Source organism: Physella acuta, unplaced genomic scaffold (assembly GCF_028476545.2).
Source record: "Physella acuta isolate Inbredline_101_S28 unplaced genomic scaffold, ASM2847654v3 ptg002470l, whole genome shotgun sequence".
Lineage (NCBI taxonomy): Eukaryota > Metazoa > Mollusca > Gastropoda > Physidae > Physella > Physella acuta.
This window is the reverse complement of record NW_026733946.1, coordinates 1-23,028: the sequence shown is the minus strand read 5'-3', so window position 1 is coordinate 23,028 and position 23,028 is coordinate 1. Positions and strand designations below refer to the sequence as shown.

Below are 23,028 nucleotides of genomic sequence, written 5' to 3'. Positions count from 1 at the left end.
TTTCGAGTTGCATCCCCTCAAACTTTCGAAAAAGGGCCCCTATTTGCCTTGGGCCCCTATGCCTTGCTTACGCTAGCTTACGGTAGCTATGCCACTGGTACCCTAGTTAAGGCGCTGTAATAATCCTATCAGAGTTGTTTAAAAAATGTTTTACCATTACTTCGTGGCAAGGCGTAAAATTGAGGCTATGATAAAATGCACAATAAAAATGTCAACCTTGGTTTAGGGGCCTCTTTTAAAACTTCCTTGACCCCTCTGACACTGCCAGTAAACAGCTGAGTTTACTTCTGGAGTCGAACCTCGGTCAGTATTTGAGTCTGAAGGGAGTCCCTGAGTCCACTCAGCTCTAATGGGTACCTGACATACGTTAGGGAAAGCAAAGGTGGATGGGTATGTTGCTGACTACACCATCCCTTCATATAATGAGATCAAGAAACATGTGCACTCTACTTCCTCTACCCTACGGATCGTTGGGTCTTGAAGGGAATCCGGTTATTTAGCGCCCTAGGCAAAACTTATTAAAACGCCCTCTTTCACACAAATTAATTACTAAAACATATGTATAAGATATATATATGAAAACAATTAAAAGTGACATATTAATTTATTATTAATTGCATATACGTTAGAAGTATACACTAAAACAAATTTTACTTGCATCCTTCGTCTCAAAAGTTTGTACAGTTTGCAAGCGTAATCACATTTTTATTGAAATTGTTGCTAAGTGCACGAAAAAACCACTGAATCACTTTTAGTGTTGGGCTCTCTGCAGTCCTCCCAAGGTGAGTTCCAAAACGGAACTTACCTGTTTCAAGCTTTACTGTCTTTAGTTAAAATTGTAAAATGTCTATATTGTGTGATTATGTAACGATTTTTTTGGTTTTTGAGAAATAAAAGATTATAAATAATATAGATTCCAGCCTAAAATTTTTATATATCAATCATTTATTAGAGGGTGAAAAATATGAACAGACAATTAATTAGATGTTTAATTTACAACTAAGACTGTATGTCTACTAACATTCAGTATTGCAATATATAACGGCTATTGATGTATTTGTTTTTTAACTTGTTAATGCCAAAAAAAATCTACCATACTATTTTGTTTAGAACTTAAGCTCTATATAATTTTTACAATAGCAAATAATAACTTAAAGTTATTATTTATATGTAAGCGGTCAACCTAAGGTTCAGGAATTTGAAATGAATGTAAAGTTAAGCAACCAATTATCTCCCATTTTAAAATCCAAATACCAAAATTTTATTCAAGGGAATTAACTTTTACAAGAATAGCTAATTTAACCTAGTGTAACTAAGACAAGCTTGAAAAACACAATAAAACAATTTAAATATCATTACATAATAATTATAATAAATCTTCTGTATCAGCTATGTAACCTTGTAAAAACAATAAATTTCACTTATTGCCAACTTATCTATAGGTTTCGTTTGAAAGTTTAAAACCGGTAGCTTTATTATAACATACTTCTATTAAATTTTGATGACGTACTTTTAATAGTAATATGGTCACCATTTGTTAATAAAATTTTGGATCCCCTTAATAAAGGGGACAACAATCTACAATGGCCTAAATTAGGGTTCTCCAAACTTTTCAGCCCGAGGGCCGCATTAACTATCAAATATCAGTTCGGGGGCCAGAGTTTCTCTAAGGCATCTCCTCAGGGTCGAGCCCCCCCCCCCCCCCCGAAGAACGTCTACCGCGCCCCCCCCCCCCCCCAAAACGAAATATAATTTATATAGAAATATATACAAATTTCAAGTGTCCACCCCCTCCCTCCCACCTGAGGTTTATAGTTTTTTAAATAGCAGTGTATAATTTATTTTCTCCTTTTTAGTGCATTATTACATAAAAGCTTGTTATTAAAACGTTTTTTATGAAATTTTGTTTTTCAAGATAGCATTTGGATAAATATTGTTTCCCATTGGGGTTTTTAACATATTTGTGTAAGCGTTGTTTGTGATATAACCTACACACATTTCATTAACTGTTAAATTCATTTGTATTTATATTACTTATTGTAAATATACGAAACAAAGCATTAAAAGCTACTTATTATCATAAAAAACCACCTACTGTTACAAAGGTAAAACCTGTATACGATAACTTGTAAAATAATATTATTAATACCCCATGTCAAAGGTAAACGATAATTATACCGTAATAACTGATAATAATCAGAAATATGTTGTAATTTAACTGGTTGGAGGTTCTGTACCACTTCTCTACCGGGGATCAAATAAATGTATTATAAAATAAGTAGTCGAATGGGACACAACCCTCACATGATGGGACACAACCCTCACATGATGGGACATAACCCTCACATATAACCCTCACATATAACTCTCACATGATGGGACAAAACCACCACATGATGGGACATAACCCTCACATGATGGGACATAACCCTCACATGATGGGACAAAACCCTCCCATGATGTGACATAACCCTCACATATAACCCTCACATGATGGGACATAACCCTCACATGATGGGACATAACCCTCACATGATGGGACATAACCCTCACATGATGGGACATAACCCTCACATGATGGGACATAACCCTCACATGATGGGACATAACCCTCACATGATGTGACATAACCCTCACATGATGGGACATAACCCTCACATGATGGGACATAACCCTCACATGATGGGACATAACCCTCACATGATGGGACATAACTCTCACATGATGGGACATAACCCTCACATGATGGGACATAACTCTCACATGATGGGACATAACCCTCACATGATGGGACATAACTCTCACATGATGGGACATAACCCTCACATGATGGGACACAACCCTCACATGATGTGACATAACCCTCACATGATGGGACATAACTCTCACATGATGGGACATAACTCTCACATGATGGGACATAACCCTCACATATAACCCTCACATGATGTGACATAACCCTCACATGATGGGACATAACCCTCACATGATGGGACAAAACCCTCACATATAACCCTCACATGATGGGACATAACCCTCACATGATGGGACAAAACCCTCACATATAACCCTCACATGATGGGACATAACCCTCACATATAACCCTCACATATAACCCTCACATGATGGGACATAACCCTCACATGATGGGACAAAACCCTCACATATAACCCTCACATGATGGGACATAACCCTCACATATAACCCTCACATATAACCCTCACATGATGGGACATAACCCTCACATGATGGGACAAAACCCTCACATATAACCCTCACATGATGGGACATAACCCTCACATATAACCCTCACATATAACCCTCACATGATAGTACATAACCCTCACATGATGGGACATAACCCCCACATGATGGGACAAAACCCTCACATGATGGGACATAACCCTCACATGATGGGACAATCCTCATATGATGGCACATGATGGGACTTAACCGAAACAAACCATAACTTCTGTTGCATCCCATCCATTTGAACCACAAAATTGGGCGTGTACGTTTCAAACCAACAGATACATTGCCATCTGGAACAAATGGGGCACCATCATCAACAGATAAGTTACCATCATCAACAGATAAATTACCATCATCAACAGATAAGTTACCATCATCAACAGATAAGTTACCATCATCAACAGATAAGTTACCATCATCAACAGATATGTTACCATCATCAACAGATAAGTTACCGTCATCAACAGATAAGTTACCATCATCAAAAGTTGAGAACCCATCAGACCAGTGGCCTTCTCTACGCGGTACAGCTATCACCTTGGAAGAAATCGAAGAGAAATTTCAGAGGTAAGCTTTATAACCCGGGTTTCTTTCAGACATTTTTCTGTTGCGGTGGGGGGATGCTCTAGCAACTTTCGGGGACAAGTTATTTCTTTCTATGTTGTTTGGAGGGTTAGTTTTTTTTTTTTTGGGGGGGGGGGGGGGGGAGGGGGGAGGGGGTTCAGACTGTGGACAGGAGAGTATCTACCCCCCTACACTACAAAAATTATTTGAAAAAAATTAGCCCTACCCTATCCAAAAAAATAAAACAAACTAACAAAGATAACCCAATGTTATGAATTGAAATCCAACAACTATTTTTGTCCTAACGACCTAAAAGATCCCCCCTCCCCCACCCTCCCCCACTGTGACTTTCAGGTGCAAGTCTGTGTCCATCGAGCGTGACCCGAGGTGTCGAGACGCCCACGAGAACTCGCACGGGTACTGGAGGCCTGAAGGAGGCGGCAGGGTGGAAGTCATTCGTAGGATGAACTTGGCGTCTACGTAGGTCTTAACATTTTTGGCGTCTACGTCAGTCTTAACATTTTTGGCGTCTACGTCAGTCTTAACATAGCATTTTAGGCATGCACGTAGGTTTTAACATTTTGGGCGTCTACGTAGGTCTTAGCATTTTAGGCATCCACGTAGGTTTTAACATTTTGGGCGTCTACGTAGGTCTTAGCATTTTAGGCATCCACGTAGGTTTTAACATTTTGGGCGTCTACGTAGGTCTTAGCATTTTAGGCATGCACGTAGGTTTTAACATTTTGGGCGTCTACGTAGGTCTTAGCATTTTAGGCATCCACGTAGGTTTTAACATTTTGGGCGTCTACGTAGGTCTTAGCATTTTAGGCATGCACGTAGGTTTTAACATTTTGGGCGTCTACGTAGGTCTTAGCATTTTGGGCGTCTACGTAGGTCTTAGCATTTTGGGCATGCATGTAGGTCTTAGCATTTTGGATGTCTACGTAGGTCTTAGAATTTTGGGCGTCTATGTAGGTCTTAGCATTTTGGGCATGCATGCAGGTCTTAGCATTTTGGGCGGCTACGTAGGTCTTAGCATTTTGGGCGGCTACGTAGGTCTTAGCATTTAGGCATCGACGTAAGTCTTAACATAGCATTTTAGGCATCCATGAAGGCCTTAGCATTTTGGGCGTCTATGTAGGTCTTAACATTTTGGGCGTCTATGTAGGTCTAAATATTTTAGGCATCCACACAGCTCTAAGTAAGTCTTAACATAACATTTTAAACATCCACGTAGGTCTTAACATTTAGGCATCCACGTAGATCTTAAAATTTTAATGCCCGTAAAAAAATTTATTCAGGCTCTACTGCTATTTTACAACTGATAAAAATGTATTTCGTCTTCACAATATGCTTGGGTAAGGTTCGGGTATAACATGCAGAAACTAAGGGACGTTGGAATTTTCTGCATTCCCCCCCCCCCCCCCTCCCATCCCGAGCTTTTCTTATACCTATAACAAAAAAAAATATTCCCCGCGGTAAACAATTCAATGGGGATCCTGTATATTTCTTAATTGACCCCCTTTATTTTATCTAGAAGATCTAGTTTTCATCATACGCCCAGTCAGCTAAAACGGCTGTTATAATTTAGTAGGACAGCAATGTCAATAGCAGCTACTGTAAAGTGAGATCGGTATAGGGCTGGTAAGTAGGTTACCAACCAGTTCTACAACTCAATAAAACCTGCATGAGCCATAGAACTGGTTGGTGACCTACTTACCAGTCCTACTGCTAGACAGGAACCGAGGTCGCTAAACAAAACCAAAACTGCATCGATTGGCATTGCGAAAAGTACTTAAGTCACGAATTACCCATTTTAAAACGTTTTTCTTAACTCAGCTTCGCGTTTGTTTGTTTGTTTGGTTGTTTGGATGTTTGTTGTTAAAATTGACATCGAAAATTAGCCCACTTCTGATTGCTCTAGAGACCTGAAATTTGGCATGCATGCTACTTTCGCCTAACAATTTCAGATGCAATCATAAAAACTAGCAATTAGTGACCGTAATTAGCTTAATTTAATTACGCCCCAAGGACCATAAAATTGAGGACATGATTTCTAAAGATACCGACAAGACTGGAGGCCTATCGACACAGTTACTTCGGCCCCAATCGATGTGAGCGCGCTGGCCGTGATCGTATAGTGGTTAGTACTTCGCGTTGTGGCCGCGACAACCCAGGTTCAAATCCTGGTCGCTCAAGATTTTTAGTCCGTGTATTTATAAACACTTTTTTAAAAACCACGTTTTTCATGTGTAGCAACGGACTAAAAAGGAGAAAATAAAATACTTAAAAAAAACTTTTAAAAAAACCACGTTTTTTATGTGTAGCAACGGACTAAAAAGGAGAACGGACACGGTAACATATTGTTAACGGTGACACGGTTGGTACGCTGGGCATGCTAAAATACACATAAACACGTTTTTCCTTAACTCAGCTTCGCGTTTATTTGTTTGTTTATGGGAGATTTGATCACGTGATTCGTGAGTAGATCTCCACGCCAGCAACGTAAATTACACCCTTTCTCTGTTTAAAGCGTATCGGTCGCTCAAGATTTTTTTAGTCCGTGTATTTAAAAACACTTAGTCAAGTCATACTTAATCAAGTGATTAGATAAAGTAGAAAATAAACTATATAAAAAACTTTTTAAAAACCACGTTTTTCATGTGTAGCAACGGACTAAAAAGGAGAAAATAAAATACTTAAAAAAACTTTTTAAAAAACCACGTTTTTCTTGTGGACTAAAAAGTAGAAAATAACTATTTACATACATTTGATGACAAAAAACGTGGGTCGGGCAGATGGGTCGGGAAATTTGATGGTGAACGTACCCACGTTTTTTATCATCAAATGTATGTAAATAGTTATTTTCTACTTTTTAGTCCACAAGAAAAACGTGGTTTTTTAAAAAGTTTTTTAAAGTATTTTATTAGGATAATGGAGGTCGAAAATCCAAACTGACACTGAAACGAGGCAGTAAAGATAAAACCACCTCTGGTAATTAGGTTTTACACGCACAAAGATGTGCATATTTGTAGCTATAAAGCTATAAATCATTTTGAGATAATGACTACTTTTTTTACATAAGTACTTTTTGTTCAAAATTAATACTTGGGTGCTTTTGGCACATACATTTGTCATGCCATCGATCTGACCAATTAACTTTCAATAAATAACACTTTCTTAATCAATCAATATCATACACCAATACAAGCTGTATACACTAACAGCCCAAAAGGCCTCCACAGAACTCACCTGTGTTTTATAGCAGCGTCAAAAATCTATTCTTGTAAATTCAGACAAAATAGGGCTGGTAAGTAGGTCACCAACCTGTTCTACGGCTCAATAAAACCTGCATGAGCCATAGAAGTGGGGTTTGTGACCTACTTACCAGCCCTATTGAGGACAAAAAGCATCATCCAAGATTACATATTGCATTAGACAATGACATGAGTTAAGCGGAAATCACATACATTGAGGGGAGCAAAGCTATTTTACTACTAGGATAAACGAAGATCACTTCATTCTTTACTGAATGCTGCGATTGTGATCACTAGCTGAACACGACTCACATAGAGGTCTCGATATTGATCTTACAAGTTTTAGAGTTCGCCATTATGTAACTTTCTACCCTACAGATGCTGCGCCTTCAACCACAAGGAGCTGATGATGCCAGCCCCCCACCCCCAGCTCTACCCCTGGGAGAAAGACTTCCTGTCCCACCCACCTCTACGGGATATCAGAGACATCGCGTCAGCGGACAACTCCAAAGTGGTTTTAGTCAATGACTCCAGCACGTTCAGACTAGGGGACATCATCAACATTCAAGTGGTGCTGTTTAATGGGAGAGGGGAGAGAATTACAATAGGTAATGTCATATTTACTGAGCTGTTCAATGGGAGAGGGGAGAGAATTACAATAGGTAATGTTATATTTATTGAGTGGTTCAGTGGGAGAGGGGAGAGAATTACAATAGGTAATGTCATATTTACTGGGTTGTTTACTGGGAGAGGGGAGAGAATTACAATAGGTAATGTCCCATTTACTGAGTTGTTCAATGGGAGAGGGGAGAGAATTACAATAGGTAATGTCATATTTACTGGGTTGTTTACTGGGAGAGGGGAGAGAATTACAATAGGTAATGTCCCATTTACTGAGTTGTTCAATGGGAGAGGGGAGAGAATTACAATAGGTAATGTCATATTTACTGGGCTGTTCAATGGGAGAGGGGAGAGAATTACAATAGGTAATGTTATATTTATTGAGTGGTTCAGTGGGAGAGGGGAGAGAATTACAATAGGTAATGTCATATTTACTGGGTTGTTTACTGGGAGAGGGGAGAGAATTACAATAGGTAATGTCCCATTTACTGAGTTGTTCAATGGGAGAGGGGAGAGAATTACAATAGGTAATGTCATATTTACTGGGTTGTTCAATGGGAGAGGGGAGAGAATTACAATAGGTAATGGCATATTTACTGGGTTGTTTACTGGGAGAGGGGAGAGAATTACAATAGGTAATGGCATATTTACGATTACGACTACAACAACGTTTACTTTTACGATCACGATCATGATTACGATCTCGCTTATTATTTCTGAGAGTACCCTTAGACAACAGGCTAAGACTGAACACTTAAACAAGACTCTACGACAAGACAGTAAGACAAACATTAGACACACCTGTATGTGCAGGTGTGTAATGATCCAACCTTGACCTCCCCAGGTGGGACCAGCGTCAGGGTGTGGCTGGTCACTGCCTAGACACTCAGACAGTAAGACAAACATTAGACACACCTGTATGTGCAGGTGTGCAATGATCCAACCTTGACCTCCCCAGGTGGGACCAGCGTCAGGGTGTGGCTGGTCACTGACTCCCTTAAAGCCGCCATCGCTGCTGACGTCACGGATAATTTAGACGGGACGTATCTGGCGTCGTGTCCGTTACCATGGAGTGGGTCAGTCAAGGTCAAGGCTACGATAGCCCATCACAGAGAACTCTTCAGGACAAATTTTTATTTACAGGTAATTAAATTAATTACATTGTTACTTTCTGTTTGATTGCGAATTTCTTGGCCTGTCTATTCACAATACTAGTGTGCAGATAGTACCTACGGTAGCATAGACATTTCGAAAAGAAAATTATGATTTTATTGTTTAGACAATGACAGCATTGTGTCAGATTTTTGTATTTGGAATATAATTAAGTCCTATAGAAAGAAATAAATGTTACCATTGGGAACAGTTGGAGAAACTAGCACAAGAAAGATGGGTTACCACTGGGGACAGTTGGAGATACTAGCACATGAAAGATGGGTTACCACTGGGGACAGTTGGAGAAATTAGTCCGTGGTATACCTTTGCTGGAGAATTCTAGAAGGCAGCCATTCTTCTATGAAGGTGTCTTGAATAGCGTCACAGTTGGGGGAGGGTGGGGGTGGATTACAGCCTTGTCCTCGTAACTCATCTGGTCTTTATTATACATTGACCTGGACATTTCTATAATACAATGTCCTAACGCCTGTCTTTCTACTACGTTTTGTTTTTTCCTCTACTTTTGGAAACATTTTATGCAATTTTAGTAATTTCTGCCACTTTTAGACGTTTTCCCGACTTTCGGTATTATTTTCCTACTACTTTTTTTCAATTTTTGTTCGTTTACTCACTTTTGTCATGTCCCACACTTTAGGTCATTTCCCCCCCCCACCCATTTGGTCATTTTCCCCCACTTCTGGTAATTTCCCCTAACTTTTGGTCATTTCCCCCCACTTTGGTCATTTCCCCCCACTTTGGTAATTTTCCCCCCACTTTGGTCATTTCCCCCCCACTTTTGGTCATTTCCCCCCACTTTTGGTCATTTCCCCCCACTTTGGTAATTTTCCCCCCACTTTTGGTCATTTCCCCCCACTTTTGGTCATTTCCCCCCACTTTGGTCATTTTCCCCCCACTTTTGGTCATTTCCCCCCACTTTTGGTCATTTCCCCCCACTTTGGTAATTTTCCCCCCACTTTGGTCATTTCCCCCCACTTTTGGTTATTTCCCCCCACTTTGGTAATTTTCCCCCCACTTTGGTCATTTCCCCCCACTTTTGGTTATTTCCCCCCACTTTGGTAATTTTCCCCCCACTTTGGTATTTCCCCCCACTTTTGGTTATTTCCCCCCACTTTGGTAATTTTCCCCCCACTTTGGTAATTTTCCCCCCACTTTGGTAATTTTCCCCCACTTTTGGTCATTTTCCCCCCACTTTGGTAATTTTCCCCCACTTTTGGTCATTTCCCCCCACTTTTCTGACAGAGACTTTTCACCACAACCCACTGGCTTCTGGCGACCTTTAACGACGGTACAAGGTCAGAGGTCACGCCGTGCTCAGCCGTCCCTAAACTACCCGGATATAACGTCACTGACATCTGTAACCTTACAGAGGTCAACCAGTTCCCGTGGTATTGTGGGAAACCACGTGATCTAAAGGTACGTCATTTGGATCACTTGGAATAGGGTTTATTTTTTTTCCGCTTGAGTAATATGAAGGTGCAGTTTTTCGTAACTTTTTGAGTAAATATTTACAATCAGACAAAGTACAATTTACTAGAGCCTTCATGTGTTTGATGTAAAATCTGTTACAGTATAATAATATGGAGTCCAACAAATATAAATATCTACAAAATCGACACAGAAAAAAAATATTATTCATGAAATATAAGCTTTTTAAAGTACTTGTAATTTATATTTTAATCACTAAAGCAATGCTAAACGCAACAAAACTTTTCAAAGTGTTTCCTTCCTGTTCGCACTTGAAACTTTTGTGGAGCGGACTAAATTTTCCGGGGAGGGGGGGGGGGGGGGGACGAACATTGCGGGAGGGGGGGGGCGTTTGAGAAATGCCTGGAAGAAACTCTGAATACAAGAATACAAATACTTTAGCAACATTTCAAAATCTAATACTCAACACGATTAGGCTACTAAATAGACCCACAGGAGAAGCACTTGGTTTTTGATTTGACAGCAAAAAACATTCAAACATTAACAGGTACTTAAAACAACAACACAGACTGTTAATATGACTAGGTGTGGTCTATTACAAATTCAATGAAGAGTTTTGACCCGAGTTCCTCATCGGCACAAAGATTATATTTTCAATAGTGTCGTAGTGTTGTTGCTAGTTTATGTCTGCTTCGAGCAATTATAATTGTAATAGAAAAAAAAATTAAGAAAGAAAATTGAAGCCTAACGAAAAATGCTGTACGAAATTACGACACAGTATGCTAGGTAAAAACAACCATTCCTGTAGTTAGTTGTTTAATTAAGCTGTCACGAAGCTTTCAGTTCTTGTTTTAGTTTTAGCTAAACTCCCAAGGCACATAACTCTCATATTAACCTAGTTCGCCGTCTTGCTGATGTGTTTACTTCCCATCTCCACAGTGTACTGACTGGACGAGTGTGAGGAAAATAGACATCCCGTCATATTATCCCATGACTCAAGCAGAGGAAGAGTTAATTTTCCTTACAGAGAGGTGTGTACTGGGACACATCGGTGTTGCAGAAAAGCCAAAAATAAATAAATACATATATATATATGAATATTTATATATATATGTATATGTATATGTATATATATATATATATATATATATATATATATATATATATATATATATATATATATATATATATATATATATATATATATATATATATATATATATATATATATATATATATATATATATATATATATATATATGCTGACGCATCCTATTTCTGCAGTAAACGACCTTTTATGATCCCGTCTACTCTTACGTTCGAAGTTTCGGCCAGTAAGTAATTCGTGTTTTTAACAGATTATAATATTTTGATTACTTTTGAGACTAATGATTTTTATATATTTGTTTATTGAAATTTCATAATTTTCCGCTAAATTGAATCACCAACGAATAAATAAACGTAAAAAAACACAGTTTAAAAAAAAATCATCTATTGCTTGTTTCCGATGTTACCATTTTGGTTAGAGGCTAAGGTTAATTACAAGAGATAATACGATACAATAACTTGTGCACGATTAGGTGTGAGTTTTGAATCTTAATTCAGTGTTTTAATCAGTTTATGCCGTTTACAAAAAAAAAAAGATGAAATCATCTTTTATTTTTTCCGCTGGTAAAGTTTGTTCGTGTGTAGTGTGTGTGTATGTGTATGTGTGTGTGGGGGGGGGGGAAGTTAGTAGGTTTGTGATGTGGTGTATGGAGCGTACGAATTTACTTTAAAAAAAAAAAAAACAAAAAAAAAAACTTAGGCTTTCTATGCTTATAACTAAATCTTGGGATATACCACATTCGCACCTAGAGGGTTATGTAAAGACGCATGTTTTTGTTTACAATTTAACGAAATCAAATGTTCGTATTTCTATTCCTCTGACAAGCAGGAACCAACGCTACAGCCACGCCATCACCCCTAGACCCATGCAACAAGAGAAACTTGTCCACAACTTTCGATGACGTCAATAGCTCAGGCTATTTTTACAACGGCTCGTGGCGGTCTTTACGCTGTCAACTTCCGGTTGTCGACAGGGAATTTTTAATAAAATGTTTGAATGGAACCCAGGTGACGTCAATAGTATTCACCTTTGTTAAAATTCTTTTGTGTCTAGGACTTTATCTCCCGTTAATTACCTCCCTTGACATTTCATTTATTGCTGTTTTTAGAAATATTCAACTGCAATTTTGAGGGGGGAGGGGAGGGGGTTAGGTGTGACATCATTTTAGGGGGGGGGGGGTCTTGTTTTTTGCGACGATGGGGGGAAGGGGAAAAAATCGTCCAAAAAAGCGTGACGTCATTAATGGATGACCCCTTTATCAATATTTACATCCCTTGGCTAGGAAGATGTCCGCTTTATATTTCGCGCCCCCAAAACCAGAACGTTCTGACTTAATTTTTTCATTTTATTTCTATATTTTAGACATCGGTGTGTTCTACATTCATTAAGGCATCATTTTAAAAATCATTCTCTGTCATACCTCTCACCAATGTTAAACATTTTTTTACTAAGTGCTAAAATAGAAACGTTAAAGAAAAACGAAGCTTTAAAGTTTGTTTTTTTTTAAACTGGAATAAGAACGGTTTATTTCTAAGGAAAGCGATTTACGGAAAAGGCTTTTTTATTTTTTATTTTAACTAATGGTATTCGGGCAGATGTGAGACTTTTATTTATAACTAGTCAGAATTGATAACATAACGTTTAGTTCAATTCGTTCTCTTTCATACAATATACATCAGTTGAAACTGACAGTGAAAATCTGAAAACGTTTAAATGGGTACCGTGCCCCTCAAAACTGTAATACTCTGTTGTTTTTTTGCCTTGTATAATAGTGAATGTGTTAATTATATTATTCGAGGGAACGAACTATGTGAGGAATGTATTCTTTTCTCGCCTTATTAGAGTAGTTGTCCGCCTTTTTCTTAAGCCATGCGCAGAACTCTGTATGTGTATGTCCGCAGATGTTAATTCTGGGGGACTCTAACTCCAGGCTTCAGATGGACTTTTTTAGAGAAATGACCAAATGTCAAGACAAGATACCCAGGACAAAGGTAACGTTGGGGGGGGGGGGGGGGGTAGAAGATACCCAGGATAAAGGTAACGTTGGGGGGGGGGGGGGTAGAAGATACCCAGGACAAAGGTAACGTTAAGGGGGGGGGGGGAAGGATAGAAGATACCCAGGACAAAGGTAACGTTAAGGGGGGGGGGGGGTAGAAGATACCCAGGACAAAGGTAACGTTAGGGTGGGGTACAAGACACCCAGGAGAAAGGTAACTGTAAGGGAGGGGGTACAAGATACCCAGGACAAAGGTAACGTTAAGGGGGGGGGGAAGGATAGAAGATACCCAGGACAAAGGTAACGTTAAGGGGGGGGGGTAGAAGATACCCAGGACAAAGGTAACGTTAGGGTGGGGTACAAGACACCCAGGAGAAAGGTAACTGTAAGGGAGGGGGTACAAGATACCCAGGACAAAGGTAACGTTAAGGGGGGGGGTACAAGATAACCAGGAGAAAGGTAACTGTTAGGGGGGGGGGGAAGATACCCAGGACAAAGGTAACGTTAAGAGGGGGGGGGTAGAAGATACCCAGGACAAAGGTAACGTTAAGGGGGGGGGGGGGGGGTAGAAGATACCCAGGACAAAGGTAACGTTAGGGGGGGGGGTAGAAGATACCCAGGACAAAGGTAACGTTAGGGGGGGGGGGTAGAATATACCCAGGACAAAGGTAACGTTAGGGGGGGGGGGTAGAAGATACCCAGGACAAAGGTAACGTTAAGAGGGGGGGGGGGGGGGTTAGAAGATACCTTGGACAAAGTTAACGTTAGGGGGGGGGGGTAGAAGATACCCAGGACAAAGGTAACGTTAGGGGGGGGGTAGAAGATACCCAGGACAAAGGTAACGTTAGGGGGGGGGGGGCGGTGTAAAATGGTGAGATTAACACGTTAGGCTTTTACGGGGGGGGGGGGGGGAGGGCGTTGTTTGTTGTCTCAGTTGTGGATGGTAGCTACTACACCAGACTTGTGTTAAGTGTGGTTCCATCAGATCAGGTTGGGCTTGCCAACATCAAATTCTGCGGGTGTGGCGCTGCCCTAGTATGGTGGGTGTGTCGCTCCCCTAGTATGGTGGGTGTGGCGCTGCCCTAGTATGGTGGGTGTGGCGCTGCCCTAGTATGGTGGGTGTGGCGCTGCCCTAGTATGGTGGGTGTGGCGCTGCCCTAGTATGGTGGGTGTGGCGCTGCCCTAGTATGGTGGGTGTGGCGCTGCCCTAGTATGGTGGGTGTGGCGCTGCCCTAGTATGGTGGGTGTGGCGCTGCCCTAGTATGGTGGGTGTGGCGCTGCCCTAGTATGGTGGGTGTGGCGCTGCCCTAGCATGGTGGGTGTGGCGCTGCCCTAGTATGGTGGGTGTGGCGCTGCCCTAGTATGGTGGGTGTGGCGCTGCCCTAGTATGGTGGGTGTGGCGCTGCCCTAGTATGGTGGGTGTGGCGCTGCCCTAGTATGGTGGGTGTGGCGCTGCCCTAGTATGGTGGGTGTGGCGCTGCCCTAGTATGGTGGGTGTGGCTACAACAGTGTGATGGGATTGATCCAAGACATATTGACGCCATTGTATGTGCTGCTTGTATTGGGTTTTAATGTATACATGTATTAAATTATTTAGTTCGCGATTTTTTAGCGATTACCATATAAACTGATAATATTTCTCACATTGTTATAAGTTGATGTTTTCTTATAATTTTATAAAACTGACATTATACTTATACTGTTATGAACGAACATTCTACTTGTCTTGTAATAAACTGACATTGTTTCTGATGCTGCTATAAATCGATCATTATATTTCCATGTTTTCCTATATCCATCAGGTCGTGTGGCACGCCCCTTTACAGTGTGACATTGACAATCTGGGTGTGTCCATTAAATATTTCCCACCAAAACATCCGTTTTACGGCTCTATGGTAGGTCAACACCACTTTCACTAGACTGTCTTTATTTTTAACGATTACATTTTTTTAAGTAAAAAGGGATTTATTTCCTCTTCCTCTTGTTTTAATTTTTTAATTCAAAACTACAGTTAATTCCCCTACTGGCTTTATTAGTCTCCCCTTTTGACAAAGCAAGTTGGTCTTTGAGCGAATAATAGGGCTAGAGAAGTGAAGAGAAGTAAGACATATTAATCACATTTGATGTAATGTTTAAGTAAGTAACACTTTAGTTAATTATTTTGGTTAGTGAACCCCGAAAAATACCATTTGAAAATAAACGTTATTGAAAAGAAATTTTGGTCTGATACTTTTTTTAAATATAATAACAATACCTATTTGAATCTAACGGTTCATTAAGCAGATGAAGTAGATTTCTTCTGTTTCTTAATCACGTATATACCACTATTCCCCGTTGTTTTTACTTTGCCTGACGAAAGTCAGTTTTGCATTAGAGCTGAGTGGACTCAGGGACGTCCTACGGATTTGAGCCCGGGATCTGAACTCAAGACGGGCTAGTAGTCTAGCGCTTCAACCACCCGGCCACGTCTTCCTATTTTTTTTAAAGTAAAAGAACTCTGCATGTAATATTTAAAGTAGATCTTTACAACCAACATCTAAAAATAACTTGATTGTTTACACTTTAACAGGGCGAGGACATACCCAATAGTGTACTCTACTCTACCATACAAATCATGGACGGCATCCCAGCCTCAGGTAAATACCTGGTACACCTGCACCAGTTCCTGCACCTGATGCCGTTTCACCTGTCTGTAGCCGAACATCACCTCCGTCTAGTACGTGCGGCTATACAGAGACTGGTGTCACGGAACCCTAGCGTCTTGGTAGTCTAACAGACTGTCCACAGCGCGTACGATAGATCCAAGAGAAACAAACACAAGATGAACGTTTTCTTGCTGGAGCTACAGAGGCGGATGTTGAGGGGGTTAGGGGACAGGGTGATGCTGGCAGTGACCTGGCCGATGACCATAGCTTCAGAGAACACGGACGGTCATCCGGCCAATAGTGACCAGTTCCTCAAGTTGTACATGGGTCATCTTTGTGGAAGGTTCTAGAAGTATTTCTTTATACATATACTTGTAGATGTTAGGTCCTTTGCTACTTCTTATGCAAAGAGATTCTTTCAGGCATCTATTCTGAGGTGGGAGAGGGGGGGTTCGGAGGAACTGCCGACCATTTACCCTCTCCTACCTCTTGCACGGATGAAATTAAAAAAGTACTCCCTTCATAAATGTTTCAAGTGCTCTCCCCCCCCCCCCCCTACCTCGAAGAAAAAAGTCTGAAAAAAAAACGCTTGTTATTACTCAGGAAAAGAGTTATGAGGTAGAGCGTTAGAGCCGTTGAAATATCAACGTGAATGTGTACCTGGCTGAATGGTGAGAGATGTGGTCCTGTGTTCGAATCCTAGTCGACCTACGACTCTCGATGTTGTACAGATTCTCCACACTGTGTCCTTTATAGAACAGATAAACTCTACACCAACTGCATATTAATCGTTGACGGGTATCAAAACATTATTTAATTATAATGTAGGTTTCTTTCCTTCCATTGTTACATGAAGATACTTTTATTCTCATTTGAAGATTTTTCTTCAAACAAAATGAGTTTTATGCTCTGAGATAGAATGTAAAACAATTTGAAATTTTACTCAGATACGAAACAAAATCAATTAAAACGTAATTTTAACAGTGTGGGCATGTAATTTACGATTTGGGAGACTTTCTAAAAATTTGTTTATTAATTAATGTGTCACTAATCTTATGTTAGTTGATGAAGAATTCTATTTAAGTATGCTTGTCAATAAACGAATACGAATGTTGAAGGTTAAAATGTGTATGAAAATATACATATTTAGCCACGTTTCCTGTTTTTAAATGTTTACATTAAAAAGTGCGAGTTTTTACATGTTTACATTAGCACTTGTTTTAAACGTGAGCTTTACACTGTACTTCTTATTAAAGTTTCTGTCGTTAATTGGTGCTGATATTATGTGTGTAAATTATTTTATGGTTTATATTAATTGTACACATGTTTTAAAATTGTACAGTAATGTATGGTTGTTTTTTCAATTAAATATGTGCTTGGTTGAATTCAACATTTTTATTTATGTGAGTCCGGTTAAATTAACTATTTTAATTTATGTATGAATTGTTAAACAATTTTATTTAATTATGATTGGTTAAATTAACCATTGTATTAAATGTATGTCTGGTTAAATTATTTTATTTAATATATGATTGGTTAAATTAACCATTTTATTTAATGCGTCTCTCGTATTGTATGGAATGTATTCTCTTTCAAAGCAAATTTACGATCGGTGGTTTTAGAATGTTTATGGTATTTTAGTTTGTGTTACACTTTTCAATGATGGTGTTAAAAATGATGGCAGGCCTATTTGAACTGTTGTTTTAACAGTGATGGTATTTATATTGTTGTATTATAAAGTGATGGTATTTTTAATGAGGGTATTTAAAAGGCTGTATTATAAGTGTTTCTTTTTTTAACGATGGTATTTAAAGTGTTGTGTTATAAGCGATACTATTTTTAATGATGGTATTTAAAGTTCTGTATTATAAGTGATACTTTTTAAATGATGGTATTTAAAGTGTTTTAGTATAAGTGATAATGTTTTTAATGATGATGGCAATGAAAATGACGAATAAGAGATATGTTATTTAAAGCTAACCTAATAAAACTTAAGGCATTTATAGAGAAAAACTATTCTATTTAATTTTAATGTGGTGTATTAAAAGGAATGTATTTTAAGTGTTGATATTTAAAATGATGGTAATGGTTTTGTTTCTTGATTAACCATAACCATGTATTGATTAGCTGGTATCGCCCCTAACGATACTTTAGCCATAGCGACATTTAAGGTTAGTGTTTGGGTTAGTATCGATTTATCATTTTAGAGTCAGTCAATTAAAAAACTACAGCTCCGTGTTCTAATAAAACATTTACCTATCTGAATTCATCGTCGATAAAAATATTAAATAGATCACTACAAACACACTTACTTGTATCGGTAAAGAAAATTAATATTTATTACTATTATTATTGTTATTATTTTAGTGCTTTGTGGATATTGTTATTATAACGGTTATAACGTTTTTTACGTTGTTGCTCAAAATAGGCGTGAGTACCTATACAAAATAATTGGGTACTGTTACTCATCAGCCTAATGAATCATTTTGTCAGGTATGTTTTGTTTTATTACATTTTATGTAAATGAATTTTAACATGGTTGGATTCCTCGACTTATTGAAAATAAAACACTTGCTTTATTTATAGATTTAAATAAACTTTTTGTGTTCAATTTTTGAAAGCAAAGATTCAGTGAAAAAGGAATGATTGTGTATTTGGTTGAACTAAGGGAAGTTTTACAGTAAGGGAAGTGAGATTATGGGTTGAGTTGCAACGGAGAATGATGGGTGTAAGTAGAGGTAGTGGTGGGAATGTAAGGAGTAAAGTATTGTAGATGAAGTAGAGTTTCTTGACCTCGGCGGTTGAAGGGATAGTGTGGTCAGCTAAATCCCAGCCGTCTTTACTTTCCATTACGACAGTCATGTATGTACTCAACAGGGCTGGGTAAACTTGTTTCGTGAAAACGATTTATGGGCCAGGACAAATAAAATATGTTTTAAACTAACTATATCGGACGGTCAGCCAGAGGCGTAGCGAGGGGGGGGGGGGGGGGTAGGACGACAGATGTCCCCGGGCGCCGACCTTAGGGGGGGGCGCCAAATTGAAAGTTTGAGGGGGGTGCAAATGAAAAGTTCGAAGGGGGGTTCAATTCGAAAGTTTGAGGGGGGGGGGACGGGGGGTGCAAATGAAAATTTCGAGGGGGGTGCAAATTGAAAGTTTGTCCCCGGGCGCCGGGAAGGGTCGCTACGCCTCTGCTGTCAGCAAATCACGGGAAAATATACCGTAACTAAACTTTAATTAAACAATAACAAAACAAAACATGTGGAGTTTCATGCTATATCAGTTCACTTCAGTCTATTCATTGTTTTTTCTTCTGCTATTGGAAATAGAAAAAATATATTTCGAAAAAATAAAACAACGGAAATAACTAACGTAAGTTGTTTTACATATTCATAAATTGAAACCGAAATGTAAGAATATATTGTGTCGACACGCTCGATTAACTCCCTAACCGAGTCCCAACAATTTCTCAGCGGGCGAGATTCATTTGACGACTTGACAATTTAATCAGTCTAGTCCCAGGCTAAACATTCGTCTCCCTTGGATTAAGATGGATTATTGATCTAGTAACTAGAAGGTTAGATTTGTCCTTTAGTTTAGGACTGTTGATATATCTTGTGTCTAGAAGGTTAGATTTGTCCTTTAGTGTAGAACTGTTGATATAGTGTCTAGAAGGTTAGATTTGTCCTTTAGGACTGTTGATATATCTTGTAACTAGAAGGTTAGATTTGTCCTTTAGTTTAGGACTGTTGATATATCTTGTGTCTAGAAGGTTAGATTTGTCCTTTAGTGTAGAACTGTTGATATAGTGTCTGGAAGGTTAGATTTGTCATTTAGTTTAGGACTGTTGATATATCTTGTGTCTAGAAGGTTAGATTTGTCCTTTAGTTTAGGACTGTTGATATATCTTGTGTCTAGAAGGTTAGATTTGTCCTTTAGTTTAGGACTGTTGATATATCTTGTGTCTAGAAGGTTAGATTTGTCCTTTAGTTTAGGACTGTTGATATAGTGTCTAGAAGGTTAGATTTGTCCTTTAGTTTAGGACTGTTGATATATCTTGTGACTAGAAGGTTAGATTTGTCCTTTAGTTTAGGACTGTTCATATATCTTGTGTCTAGAAAGTTAGATTTGTCCTTTAGTTTAGGACTGTTGATATAGTGTCTAGAAGGTTAGATTTGTCCTTTAGTTTAGGACTGTTGATATATCTTGTGACTAAAAGGTTAGATTTGTCCTTAAGTTTAGGACTGTTGATGTAGTGTCTAGAAGGTTAGATTTGTCCTTTAGTTTAGGACTGTTGATATATCTTGTGACTAGAAGGTTAGATTTGTCCATTAGTTTAGGACTGTTGATATATCTTGTGACTAGAAGGTTAGATTTGTCCTTTAGTTTAGGACTGTTGATATATCTTGTGACTAGAAGGTTAGATTTGTCCTTTAGTTTAGGACTGTTGATGTAGTGTCTAGAAGGTTAGATTTGTCCTTTAGTTTAGGACTGTTGATATAGTGTCTAGAAGGTTAGATTTGTCCTTTAGTTTAGGACTGTTGATATAGTGTCTAGAAGGTTAGATTTGTCCTTTAGTTTAGGACTGTTGATATATCTTGTGACTAGAAGGTTAGATTTGTCCTTTAGTTTAGGACTGTTGATATATCTTGTGACTAGAAGGTTAGATTTGTCCTTTAGTTTAGGACTGTTGATATATCTTGTGACTAGAAGGTTAGATTTGTCCTTTAGTTTAGGACTGTTGATATATCTTGTGACTAGAAGGTTAGATTTGTCCTTTAGTTTAGGACTGTTGATGTAGTGTCTAGAAGGTTAGATTTGTCCTTTAGTTTAGGACTGTTGATATATCTTGTGACTAGAAGGTTAGATTTGTCCTTTAGTTTAGGACTGTTGAAATATCTTGTGTCTAGAAGGTTAGATTTGTCCTTTAGTTTAGGACTGTTGATATAGTGTCTAGAAGGTTAGATTTGTCCTTTAGTTTAGGACTGTTGAAATATCTTGTGTCTAGAAGGTTAGATTTGTCCTTTAGTTTAGGATTGTTGATGTAGTGTCTAGAAGGTTAGATTTGTCCTTTAGTTTAGGACTTTTGATATATCTTGTGACTAGAAGGTTAGATTTGTCCTTTAGTTTAGGACTGTTGATGTAGTGTCTAGAAGGTTAGATTTGTCCTTTAGTTTAGGACTGTTGATATATCTTGTGACTAGAAGGTTAGATTTGTCCTTTAGTTTAGGACTGTTGAAATATCTTGTGTCTAGAAGTTTAGATTTGTCTTTTAGTTTAGGACTGTTGATATATCTTGTGACTAGAAAGTTAGATTTGTCCTTTAGTTTAGGACTGTTGATATATCTTGTGACTAGAAGGTTAGATTTGTCCTTTAGTTTAGGACTGTTGATATATCTTGTGACTAGAAGGTTAGATTTGTCCTTTAGTTTAGGACTGTTGATGTAGTGTCTAGAAGGTTAGATTTGTCCTTTAGTTTAGGACTGTTGATATATCTTGTGACTAGAAGGTTAGATTTGTCCTTTAGTTAGGACTTTTGATGTAGTGTCTAGAAGGTTAGATTTGTCCTTTAGTTTAGGACTGTTGATATATCTTGTGACTAGAAGGTTAGATTTGTCCTTTAGTTTAGGACTGTTGAAATATCTTGTGTCTAGAAGGTTAGATTTGTCCTTTAGTTTAGGACTGTTGATATAGTGTCTAGAAGGTTAGATTTGTCCTTTAGTTTAGGACTGTTGAAATATCTTGTGTCTAGAAGGTTAGATTTGTCCCTTTAGTTTAGGATTGTTGATGTAGTGTCTAGAAGGTTAGATTTGTCCTTTAGTTTAGGACTGTTGATATAGTGTCTAGAAGGTTAGATTTGTCCTTTAGTTTAGGACTGTTGATATAGTGACTTGAAGGTTAGATTTGTCCTTTAGGACTGTTGATATAGTGTATAGAAGGTTAGATTTGTCCTTTAGTTTAGGACTGTTGATATATCTTAAGACTAGAAGGTTAGATTTGTCCTTTAGTTTAGGACTGTTGATATATCTTGTGACTAGAAGGTTAGATTTGTCCTTTAGTTTAGGACTGTTGATGTAGTGTCTAGAAGGTTAGATTTGTCCTTTAGTTTAGGACTGTTGATGTAGTGTCTAGAAGGTTAGATTCGTGCTTAGTGCAAAGGTATGATGTGTTATTTATTATTTTTTAAATCTATTTAAAATATGTTAACCAAAGTAAAAGCGTTAAGTAAACTCACACTCTCACGTGCGCTCACACACAAGTAAACACACACACTCGCGCCCACTCACACATAAGTAAACACACACTCGCGTGTAGAGTTCACCTGTTTCTTCAATGTCAATAAATGAAGCGATTTTATGGTCGCTTGTAAGTCCAACTGCTTTGAGAACTCTTCGGATTCATGGAAGGGCTAAAATAGTCCAGTTTTGTGTCCATGCCTGGTAGTACATGGAGCAGGTGATGTAGAGTTTACCTGTTTCTATTACTCGTGAACTCGGATAGTGTGGTCAGCGCTAAGCCCAGCCACCTTTACGTTCCCTAACGTGATTCAGGTATGCATAATTTCGAGTGAACTAAGTGATGGTCTTACTGATCCGGGGATTCGAACTCGAGACTGTCGAGTTAGCAGCCGTATTCTCTACCACCCGACACGCACCCTCGCTCCAAAAAAAAAAAAAAAAATCTGTACCCTGAGATTTGGGTCAGCCATCAAATGATCCACCTAGAGGACAAGACAGAACGCGTGATGGTTTTAATTTGTAACGGCCTCAACGGGTCTAACAGTCGATGACGTGTTAAGTTGTTAGCACCGGGACGTGAGGGCACCGTGCTTCATCGATAGCGCCATGGGGTCTTTTGTGTGGGATCCTTTTGTCGCGGGCTGGGTGTACACGGTCTTTGTATCACGGAACATTACACTGTGCATAATTTAGACGTTGTAGTTGTTTATTGTACGTCATCTGAATTAATGTCTCTAGTCGGTTTGTT

At 38.7% G+C, this 23,028-nt stretch overlaps 1 protein-coding gene across 1 annotated transcript; it reads left to right on the top strand.

Moving 5' to 3' along the window:
• Positions 1-3,679: 3,679 nt before the first annotated feature.
• Positions 3,680-16,112, top strand: LOC131933356 (NXPE family member 3-like; the record flags this gene model as incomplete). Its single annotated transcript, XM_059290131.1, has 11 exons — positions 3,680-3,819; positions 4,171-4,296; positions 7,452-7,681; positions 8,653-8,837; positions 10,107-10,280; positions 11,232-11,323; positions 11,577-11,626; positions 12,229-12,407; positions 13,302-13,391; positions 15,199-15,291; positions 15,966-16,112. Coding segments are annotated over exons 1-11 (1,506 nt in total), but the record flags the coding sequence as incomplete, so codon positions are not given.
• Positions 16,113-23,028: the final 6,916 nt, after the last annotated feature.